At 40.9% G+C, this 11,788-nt stretch overlaps 1 protein-coding gene across 3 annotated transcripts in view; it reads right to left on the bottom strand.

The window, feature by feature from the left end:
- Window positions 1-10,516: 10,516 nt before the first annotated feature.
- Window positions 10,517-11,788, bottom strand: part of LARP7 (La ribonucleoprotein 7, transcriptional regulator) — a 95,242-nt gene continuing 93,970 nt past the window's right edge. For all 3 annotated transcript variants that reach the window (XM_033955739.1, XM_033955721.1, XM_033955730.1), the window contains exon 13: window positions 10,517-10,907. In XM_033955739.1, coding sequence (XP_033811630.1) covers window positions 10,827-10,907 — 81 coding nt within the window. In that variant the 3' untranslated portion in view covers window positions 10,517-10,826. The remainder of the gene's footprint in view (window positions 10,908-11,788) is intronic.

Below are 11,788 nucleotides of genomic sequence, written 5' to 3'. Positions count from 1 at the left end.
AAACCCGCCCCTACAATGTTATCTTACTCTGTACAAATATTCATGTACTCAGAGATTTCATTGTTTTTTCGCTGAATGTCCAGCTCTTCTTTATTGTAAACCGGCTCAAACTACTTTGGCTTTGGTGGTATATAAACAAAAAATTATTATTATTACTCCCTCTCCCCATTTTCCCCATGTCCCTTTGCCATCTAAACCGACTGAGCATCCCCATGTCTGAACGGCCCCTGTTATGAGATGGTATTAAATGATTTGAACGCTAAGGGGGAAATTCATCAAAGTAGTGTGCACTAAATAGGTCTATTATATTCCTATGGACGTCTTTAGCTTTTAGCGTGTGCTAATGCAATTAGAGTATGTTAATGCGGTTAGCACCCTTTAATGAATTCCCTTCTTAGCCTCTAGTACAATTTGTGTGGTGGCGTAACTCTTGAGATAGGAGAGGTTGGGATTTGGCTGATAGTGTGTGTGTGTGTAGGGGGGGGGGGGCATGAGAGTCCAGACATTCTACTTTTTGGTTTGCTTCCAGGGAATAGATGTATAGGTTTATGTTTGTATTTACTTGTTGTATAAGCTTTTTCTCACAAATTTCAAAGAAATAGATTTCAATAAAATCGTATTTCAATGTCTGGGCCAACATTTAAATGTTGAGTAATTTCTAAAATAAGGACTACTATGTGATGACCAGATTCCTTAGAGAAGAATGCTATGTGATAAGATCCAAGACGGCTGCCATCTGGTGCAGTGTATAGACAGCTTGGGGTTTATTCTCCTTATCTTGTTTCCCACAAGTTATTTCTGGAGATAGCCCTGAAATGCAGGGGGAAAATTAGGAGCTTTCCATTCAAGCCTCTGAATTTCCTGACTGCAAAACAGCCTTTAATAACAGTGTTCATCACCTCTCCTATAGAGAAAGAGTCCCCAGCCGCAGAATCATTGATAAAGGATGCTTGGTTGATCAGCTGCTGCTGGAATACTTGTTGAGCCTTGATGCATGGAGCCCTTTCCTGCTTCCAGCTCTCAGTGGAACAAGTGCGCAAGTTGCTGAGTCAATTGCCAGTGTCCACATCAGGGTAGCACAGCCCAGAGGGGATCCATCCTGGGAGCTGGTATGGATAGTTTCAAGTACTTCCTCGAGTTCAGAAAACACTGGAGTTGCTGGTAAGAGCAGGGAATCTGCAAATGTGAATTAGGAATCACAGGCCTAATTTGGAACTTCCATCTTCTGGAATGGAAGTTCAGCTCCAGTGTGACTGTGTACTTTCTGTGTTTTCCTAAGGCTACTCTGAGTAACAACCTGTTGTGACATTAGACCTTATCTGGGCTGCCTTAGTTCAGTTAGAACTCTGTGAGGGCTAGATTTTTACAACTTTGCGTTAAAAACCGATGGTCCGCTGTCATAGCCATTATTGTAGCAATTTCAAAAAGGCAAGTCATTCTCCAAAAAACACGAATGCAAATGAGAATGGTGGAGAGTAGCAAAGGTTTGCTAAATTTGTATGTGTCCATTGCTGCTGATAGTGATCAGCATTTGTGCAGAATAAATGCACACACACCCACACCCACAAAAAAAAACCAAATCAATGATCGGAAGAATGCCCGCTCCCTCCCATTGCCGAAGTCAGGCAACCCCACCCTCCACAGCAGCAGGAGAGATGCTCACTCTCTCCTGCCACAATGCCCCCATGACACCTCCCTCCTGGCAGTGGGAGAGATGCCCACTCATTCCCACTACCAAGCAATGCCTGCCCCCCCCCTAGCAGGAGAGATGCCCACTCCTTCCCACTGCCACACAACCCCCTGGAGGCATGGGGAGGTGTGGGGGGGAGGGAGATTGTGTGACAGCAGGAGGGAGTGGGTGTCTCTCCTGCTGCCGGGGGACAGGGGTGTCTGGGTGTTGCTTGACAGCGGAAAAATTTTCTGACATGTCTGAGGTGTCAAGCCTTACTTTCCTGTAAGTGCCTGAGTCAATCAGACCTCAGGCATTGATCAGAAAGTAAGGCAATGACAGCTCAGACCTGTCGGCAAATTTTGGCCACAAATGTGGCACGAGCTTAGAGAATTGCTCAGAGTGATCATTTTAATATTAATGACCTCATTGTACTACATTTGCACGGCAGTATCGGAGACTGCTAGAAAACTCGAAGAAGACCAAAATAAGCCATTTTAATAATCCGCCACTAAAATACATGCACACTAAACCGGCTGGAACCAGTTTAGTGAGCATGTTAAAGGCAGATTTTCGTTATGAGAATCTGCCCCTCAGTTTCTAAGAATTCAGCTGATCTTGCTTCAAATGCTAACAAGCTGGAACTGGATAAACATCAACAAGGGGAGAAAAATTGGAATGTTGGCAGAAAGGATGGAAAAAATAGAGCAAACTGTGAAACAGCATGTCGATTTACTAACTACTATGGTTCAAGATAGATTGACTGCACAAAGAAGAATTGAAATTGTGGAGAATAAGACATCTTAATTAAGATTTGTGAACTTTCCCAAAGTGACATTTGAGATACTTAAGAGACACTTTGAAGAAATACTTTACTGAAGTTTTAAAGATTCCACTCAAGCTACATTCTTACCTAAGGGCTAGATTCACTAAGCAAACCGATCGTGTACTGATCGGTTTGTAACCCCTTTACTATCAAATTTCCATCTGGCCTGATTCACTTAGCTCTCCTGCAATCTGCTTCGAATCCGTGCATGCAAATGAGGTGAAACGCATGCAAATTGCACAGCGACCCAATTCACTACACCAAATTTCGGATCCGACTGGGCTGGCCGCTCAACCCAAGAAGTGACTGCTGGAGACCAGTTGAAAACATCTTTTAGACTCTCCAGCTCCATAGAAGCCCTGCTCTGCCCTGTGTTTCCTGCCTGCTCACCCCGATCTTCCAGCCCTGCTTTCTGCCCTGAGCTCCTACTCTCTGCCGCCTTCCCTGAAGTGCGAGCCCGAAGACTGTCAGCGGTGTAGGAGCAGGAGGAGGGTCCGGGCACCCCTCCTACTCCTGAAGATGGGAGCCTGCCTCGAAGGAGCAGGAGGGACCGGGCACCCCTCATGCTCCCAACTTTGGTGTTGGGGGTGGGCCATGCTGTGTCAAAGGGGGGGGGGGAAGTGCCGTGCTGCTTTTTTCTCCGGGGAGGGGAGGGTGCGCGGCAGAGCAGAGCAGGGCAGGCAGGAGAGATCACGGCCTGAGGGGGTGTCAGGCAGATCTCTCTTGCCTGCTCCCGGACTTTCCTGCTCTCTGCTGCCGTTCCCCGCAGTGCAGGCCCGCTTTAACACCACGGTAAGAAATATCTGGGCTGGGCTGAGCCCTGACAGGAGGCTGCTTCTCCTGTCACTACTGTCAGGGTGTGCGCATGAGCACGGATCGCTCTGGCCGTGGGTAGGGGGCGTTCTAACGATGGTCTCCATTTGCATGCAGACCTTTACTGAATCACTCGGCCGGCATGCAATAGGAAACGGATTGTGCACAGTTTGGAGGTTTAGTGAATCCTGCCCTAAGTGTTATCTCTTGGCAAATAAACCTGAGCAAGGAGTGGGTGAGAGTTGACATCTCTGAAGATAGCCTCCATATATCAGCAATCCTTGAGAGATCAAGAGATGAAAAGACTAATAGAGCCACCCTATTAATAGCGTTTGTATTAGAGCAAAATATGGATCAGGTATTTACTTTGTACTGTCATTATCCTTCAGCATTATTTTTTGGTCAGAAATTGTGGATTTTTTCTAATTTATGCAAAATTATACAAAAGAAATAAATTCCTGGAGGTTGTCCAGGTGGCACGTAACCCAAGAATGCAGGTCTTTAAGTTTCCTTCTAAATGTAGCGACTTGTGAGACACAAGTCTATTTTCTTTGATCCTATACAATTTCAAAGATTTGTAGAAAGTAAGAAGAGATCTACAGGTGCTGGAGAAACTAATATAGGTCAAGAGGAGGCAATAGGGGTAAATTCCATTTGTTGAATAGTTTACAGGCTCTTTCTTAGTTAATTAGAGAACCAGACTGTTTTCTAAGAATTTTTTTCATAAGATTGTATCGCCTAATTTCCTTTTTTTGGATCTCATTATTTTTTTATTTCAGTACTGAAGATAATTGCTATTTCATTGAATTATTATAGGGCTCCTTTTACTAAGGTGCGCTAGGGCTTTAACGCGTGGAATAGTGTGCGCTAAATTGCCCTGCGCGCTAGACCTTAACGCCAGCATTCTAGAAGCGTAGTGCGCGGTAATTTCCTGCATGCGCTAAAAACGCTAGCGCACCTTAGTAAAAGGAGCCCATAGTGTCTTATGAAAGTTTTTCCTACTTTCCTTTGAAATTCAGATTGATATTATTTGATGTTATTGTTAAAATTTCATAAAATTAAAAAAAAAAAAAAAAAAAAAAGAGAGAGAGAATGTTATGCTTCGCAACGTTAAAGGCAAAAGAGGCACTGGAATACCAGCAACGAGATAGAATGGTTCAATCTTATGATTATGAATAAGAACATGAGAATAGTCTTACTGGGTCAGACCAATGATCCACTACGCCCAGTAGCCCGTTCTCATGGTGGCTAATCCAGGTCACTAGTACCTGGCCAAAACCCAAGGAGTAGCAACATTCCATGCTACCGATCCAGGGTAAGCAGAGGCTTCCTCCATGTCTTAATAACAGACTATGGACTTTTCCTCCAGGAATTTGTCCAAACCTTTCTTAAAACCAGCTACGCTATCTGCTCTTACCACAACCTCTGGCAACGCGTTCCACAGTTTAACTATTCTCTGAGTGAAAAAAAAAATTTCCTCCTATTGGTTTTAAAAGTATTTCTCTACAATTTCGTCGAGTGTCCCATAGGGCTCCTTTTACGAAGGTGTGCTGGTGTTTTTAGTGCACGCTAACCCCACACTAAACGGAAAATACTAATGCTAGCTCTTTGAAAGCGTTAGCGTCTAGCGCGCGCTAAAAACGGTAGCGCACCTTCGTAAAAGGAGCCCCTAGTCTTTGCAATGCTTGACAGTGAAAAAGGCCAGAGTAACCTTCAGAGACAAACAGAAGAGAGAGTGTACTGGAGAAAGTTAAGCTATGATGTAGAGAATGATGCGGTGACAAATATTTCCCCCATCCCCGTAGGAACTCAATTTTCCCGTCCCGTCCCCACTAGTTTTGCCACTGTCCCTATCCCATTCTTGTAAGCTGTGTGTGGACAGATGAGGACGGAGCTTGCAGGAATGGGGCACAGACAGGAAAAGAACTAGCCAAGATGGGATGGGAAAATGAGTTCCCGCGGGGACGGGGAAAAATTTAATCCCAAGTCATTCTTTACTATGATGCTCATTTTCAAAGCACATAGACTTACAAAGTTACATTGTAACATACATAACTTTGTAAGCCTATGTGCTTTGATGAGCCTCCACGTGTCTGGCCGAGTTGTCCTCATTATGATGCTATTTAACCAAAGTTGAAAAAAAAATCTCTAAAATTAAAGTAATGCCTTAAAAATTACCCTGTAAAAACTAGGAACTCCATAAAGGCATATAGATAATTGACACGGGTTACTGAACCTCAATCAATGCTAGAAAAACATGGTGTGAAGCTACACAACAAGAGGCTGCAGAGATGATAGCCACATTTGTTATGTGATGTTGCATATAAACCCAGATTTGTCCCTGGAAGGCAAGATTAGCAGACAGAAACTGACCTATTTTGAACATGTGATGAGGGCAAATTCACTAGAAAAGAAGATGCTACTTAGAATGGTCAGTGGTAAAAGGACCAAAGGCCCGTTGGCTGGATACCATCAAGAATGACATGGGAATGACCATCAAGTAATTGAAAGAAGCCGTGGAAAACAGAGAAGCATGGTGAGGAGTGGCCTACAGAGTATTCAAGGGTCGGACACGACTGAATGAATAGTAATAGAAGTAGTTGCACGCTTCAGTCCAAATCATATAAGATCCATAAATATTCCAACAATTAGCTCCCACCCACATATTTTAGCACTCAACTTTTTAGTTATCATGACAGTATAACTATAAAAACCATTACTCAAATATCCGGACCCATGGATTCCCACGGGCTCACTAAACATCACTACCAACAATATGGCTACTTTCTATGAAAGTTGAGGAAATTTCTTATATCTGTACAGTTATCTTAAACTCTCTGTAGGAAAATTGTTGGTACAATTTTCAGAAAACTCTGCCACAAACAAGCTGCCAGTAAGAAGCAGGAGGCAGAGATCTCTGTCTGTATCATAGTAACATAGTAGATGACGGAAGATAAAGACCTGAATGGTCCATCCATTCTGCCCAACTTGATTCAATTTAAATTTTTTTCTTTTTCTTAGCTATTTCTGGGCAAGAATCTAAAGCTCTGCCCAGTACTGTGCTTAGGTTCCATCTCATGAAGTCTCCTCAAAGCTCACTCCAGCACATCTAAACCAGGGATTTCAAAGTCCCTCCTTGAGGGCTGTAATCCAGTCAGATTTTCAGGATTTCCCCAATGAATATGCATTGAAAGCAGTACATGCACATAGTTCTCATGCATATTCATTGGGGAAATCCTGAAAACCCGACTGGGTTGCAACCCTCAAGGAGGGACTTTGAGATCCCTGATCTAAACCATTGAAGCCCTCCCCAACCAATCCTCAACCAAACGGCCATATACGGACACAGATCATGCAAGTCTGCCCAGTACTGGCCTTAGTTCTTCAATATTTACTATTATTTTCTGATTCTTTCATAAATCTTTGTTGCCACCAGCTGGTTGTATACTAATACTATTTATCATTTCTATAGCACTGAAAATTCAACATGCAAAAAGATGCTTCCTGCTCTGAAAGGCCAAGAGAGGGGCTTGATGGGTTGAAGAGGAGCTATTCTGTCCGAGAGACCAGCAGTCTCAATTTCAGCCAAAAAAAAACAGTAAGAAAATGCAGAAAGAATGAAGGTTATTTTGATTGTAGCTTTCAAGTAGCACATCTGTTTAATATTTCATTTTCTGTAACTTTAGACGTTGATCATTAGGAACAAAGACATTTAACTCCCTTCTGAAATGGGGGGGGGGGGGGAAAGCGTATCAACTTGTCATGCCCTTGTCCTGACCAAAACACGCCCAGAACATACCATATTGTAATTTCCATGTTAGAAGCACCATCTCCGGATCAGACCTTCAGTCCATCAAGTCCGACAATCTGCACACGTGGAGGCCTTGCCAGGTTTACACCTGGCGTAATTTTTAGTCAAAACTATAAACAAGCTGAATATCAAAAATAGAAAATATCACAGCAAATATTCAGAACAGAACTGCTAATAGCGGAAGGTAAAGAGGCAGAAAGGCAAGTGCTGAACACGGAAAAAACGACCTCAGTGTTTCAAGGACACATCCAAGACACTATTATGACAAGTAATATACTGTCATAAAAAACACATCCTTGGTCAAAAAACTCCGTTTAAAAGGCTTATAGTAATACAGTTTAAAATACACAGTTTAAACTGCACCTAATAACAAGAATAAACTTGCATTTATCTTCTGTACATCTCCCGACAGGCAGTTAAATAAGATCTCCACTGCTCCATGAAAGGAACCAGATTCAGTTTTCAAGTCGTGCTTCAAAATATATCTCAGTATTCCCAGTATTTTTAGTCACCCATATCCCTCTATGCCTCTCGTAAGGAGATGCGCATCTAGTTTGCTTTTAAATCCTAGGATGGTCAATTCCGCAATAACCTCCTCTGGGAGAGCATTCCAGGTGTCAACCACTCTCTGCGTAAATCAGAAATTCCTGATATTTGTCCTGGACTTGTCCCCCCTTAGCTTCATTCTGTGTCCTCTTGTCCGTGTCAAATTGGACAATGTAAATAATTTTTTTTTTCTGCTCTATTTTGTCGATTCCTTTCAGTATTTTGAAGGTCTCGATCATATCCCCTCGCAGTCTCCTTTTCTCAAGGGAGAACAATGCCAGTCTCTTAAGTCGTTCCTCGTATTCCAGTTTCTCCATATCTTTTACTAGCTTTGTTGCTTGGGACTGAGCTATGCATACCCAGGGCTTTGTAAAATAGGGACTTAAAACATTTATTTAGCACACATGTCTAAATACCAGTTTATGCACATCTCAAACACAAACAGGCTTTATATAATGAGGGCTGAAGCCTGCTGTATAATAATGCATAAGATACTGGCACATACACGTGCACAGCTGGAGCATTGGTTTCACAAAAAATACATTAAAAAACAAACAGCAGCATTACTTACGGCTTTTTTGAGGTAATTCTCTATAGTTTGTCTAAAGTTAAGGGCCAGAATGATGTGTGCTATAAACATGAATTCTATAACAGAAATTGCGTATGCCATAGCTCAGTGGTCTCAAACTCAAACCCTTTGCAGGGCCACATTTTGGATTTGTAGGTACTTGGAGGGCCTCAGGAAAAAAATAGTGAATGTCTTATTACAATTTTGCATGAGGTAAAATTCTTTATAGTTTATAAATCTTTCCTTTTGGCTAAGTCTTAATAATAATATTGTAATTTATAGCTAAAGAGACATATGATCAAGAAACTGTTTTATTTTTGTGATTATGATAAACATACCGAGGACTTCAAAATAGTATCTGGCGGGCCGCAAGTTTGAGACCACTGCCATAGCCATTATAGAATACTAGCGTAATTCCACAGCCACGCACCTAATTTTAGGCACGAGCATCTGTCAGCTCAAGGGTCTGGGTGTAAATGCTCATGTTTAACTGTAGGCAGTTAGGTGCTAGTATTCTAAAACCCGCATACCCAATTGCTAGACATGCCCCTGCCACTCCCAGGTACCCCCTTTTTCAGCTGCGTGAGAAGGATTTTGCACCTCAACTTGCGGTTTCCCAACTATGAGCAGTTATGCATGTTAATTAATGCCAAATAGCACCATCACTAATTTACAGTCAATAATTGGGAGTTAATGCCAATGAGCAACTAATTATTATAGTACAAACACAACCGACACTATTCTATAAATTATGCTGCAACTTTGCGCACTAACCCCCCCTCACCAAGCCACAGTAGAGGTTTCTACAGCAGCCCAGAGTGCTAAATGCTCCGAAACTCAAGAATTCCAATGAGAGTCAGAGCATTTAGTGCTTCAGGCCACGGTAGAAACCTATACCATGGCTTAGCAAAAGGGTGAAATTGTACTCGTGAGTTTATAGTATTAGCAGGGCCAATGTGCAAGCAGTGGAAACTATGGGCTCCTTTTACTAAGGTGCGTTAGCATTTTTAGCGCACACAGATTAGCGCGTGCTACACGGTTAGAACGCCAGCTCAATGCTGGCTTTAGCGTCTAGCGTGCAAGGCATTGTAGCACGCGCTATTCCGCACGTTAATGCCCTAACGCAGCTTAATAAAAGGAGCCCTATATGTATTTGGTAAGTGCCAATCTAGTCTCAAAGAAACAGGAGGTACCGCCTTGCCAGAACTTGGAAAGCAAACAATTCCTGTGATGTAGTGTGTGACATTATTTTCTGTTCAATGAATTGGTGAGTATAAATCGAGTTCTACTTTGAAATTAATATTGATTGGCAAATGAGCTCAAAGACAAGGAACGCGCGTCCCTTGTGGAAATGTTAGTGAACTGCTGTCCAAACAGAAAATAATGTCACACACTACATCACAGGCATCGATTGCTTGAGACATTTCCTAATAATTCCTTTTCAATCAGCATTCAGACTCCTGAGGCAGGCCCTTTTGGCCAAAACACAATCGTATCGAGTCTTATTATACAATAAAGCGACTTAGCACCAAAGGTCACCTTCATTGTTGTTTCTTGCTTTCCAAGTGCCAATCTAGAACATATAGGTGAATTTGCCAGAATGGTATGTGCAGGATTTTGAGAACACTGCACAATACCAGAGTCCAGTAAGGAGCCAAGTGAAATAAATTTCTCAAAAATTTGATTAAATGTGTTTAGTAACTGGGAGGGTAGGGGAAAATTTATTTGTGCAGTAATATTTGTAAGTTTTATTGCGCTTATTGTATAATGTACAAATATGTGAATCATTTATTACGCATTTGTAGTTTGAAAATCAATAAAGATTTTTAAAAAATTAACAATTATTCCCTCAATCAATGGTGGAAACCCCAGGTCCAAATACGCAGGTACCTGACACTTTCAAGCCTTGCAGTAGAAGCAAATATCGAAAGGGAAATTTTTAAAAATATATATGTGTATTATAATAGTAAAATGGGCAAACACATATTTTTGGATCATCCAAACCATGCTCATTATCATGCCCCCTTAAAATTTGTGTGTCTAACAGCCATCTACATATTTAAATAGTGGCACAGTAAAATCAGTACTTATAAATGTATGCCATTTACATGTGTCAATGCTATGCAACTGTTCTAAAATAATCTTTGTCTGTAAAAAAACCACACCATTTAAAACAGCACTAGTAACCCAAATATTTTATTAAAATTTTTTAATCTCTTTTTTAACACATTTTTTAAAAAACAAGAGATTTTTTTTGTTCAAAATCGGACATGTTTTCTTTTCAGTTTTTATAGGTTTGTAAAAAACAAGAAATTTTTAAGTTTTAAAGAAAACAAGCAATGTAGTTTTGTCACAGGAGCAAATTTTTAAAAAACCCATTCTTTGTCAGATGTGATTCAGAAGATCCAATTGTTATATTTAATTAATAAAAGGGCTTGAAATAGTCTAAAAAGCTGAAAGGTTGGGCTATAATGAAACAAACCTGGTTCTTGTCTTCCACAGGGGGAAAATATGAGCGTCTTGCAACTGTTTCAGATTGCAAATTTTAAAAAAAAATCTTTTCAAAATTAAAATAAAATACTGGTAAGATTTGCTAGTCCTCCTCAAAGAAATGGATGTGCTTGCTCAACGCCTTTGTTTTAGCCAATCTGATCTTCTCTGCTTTGGCAATCAGCTGCAAAGAAGAAGAATAAAGGGCATTAGAACATAAACTTTCATTTTGTATCATATTTTCATCACTTTTTGTATTTTCAAAAATTTAATAAAAATTTTGAACTAAAAAAAAAGAACATAAACTATAGGCAACTGGTTGTGCATAAGACATGATTTGTTTCATTCAATCTATTTCATATCCATCCTTATGTACAATTTCCTTTTATATATGATGGAGGAGTTATGGGGCTCATTTAAAAAAAAAAAAAAAAAAAAAAAAAAGGCAGACGTCCCAAAGACAGCATTAACTGGAACTTGGACATCTTACTAATCAAAACGTCCAAGTTGACATTTTCAAAACTGACTTTCCAATAGCCATCCAGATGGTTACATGTAACTGGAAGAGTTGCAATAGACTTAATTACACATTTTGGTGGGCAAACTTATGTTCCACTTATAAGTATGAGAGAATGAACGCTGAATGTTTGGGATATAGTAATGCATTCAATAAGGTGTGGAGCCCATTGACTACATCAGGGCTGCCCAAGTCCGGTCCTTGAGATCTACTGGCAGGCCAGGTTTTCAGGATATCTACAATGAATATGCATGAGAGAGAGATTTGCATACCAAGAAGGCAGTGCAAGCAAATCTCTCTCATACATATTTCATTGTGGATATCCTGAAAACCTGGCCTGCCAGTAGGTCTCGAGGACCGGACTCGGGCAGCCCTGAACTACATATATAGGGTCACATTAGCTGACTGTACTTTTTCTTATTAGATTACTTTTTTGCACATCCAGGGTCGGAGGGAGGATAGTAATATTATGTATGGTATATAGTTTATTGAAACTATAGTTATAAGTATATATTTCTAATTATTGCTAGTTAAGGGAAGGGGGGAGA

The sequence above is a fragment of the Geotrypetes seraphini genome, chromosome 1, assembly GCF_902459505.1.
Source record: "Geotrypetes seraphini chromosome 1, aGeoSer1.1, whole genome shotgun sequence".
NCBI lineage: Eukaryota > Metazoa > Chordata > Amphibia > Gymnophiona > Dermophiidae > Geotrypetes > Geotrypetes seraphini.
This window is presented reverse-complemented; position numbering and strand designations above follow the sequence as displayed.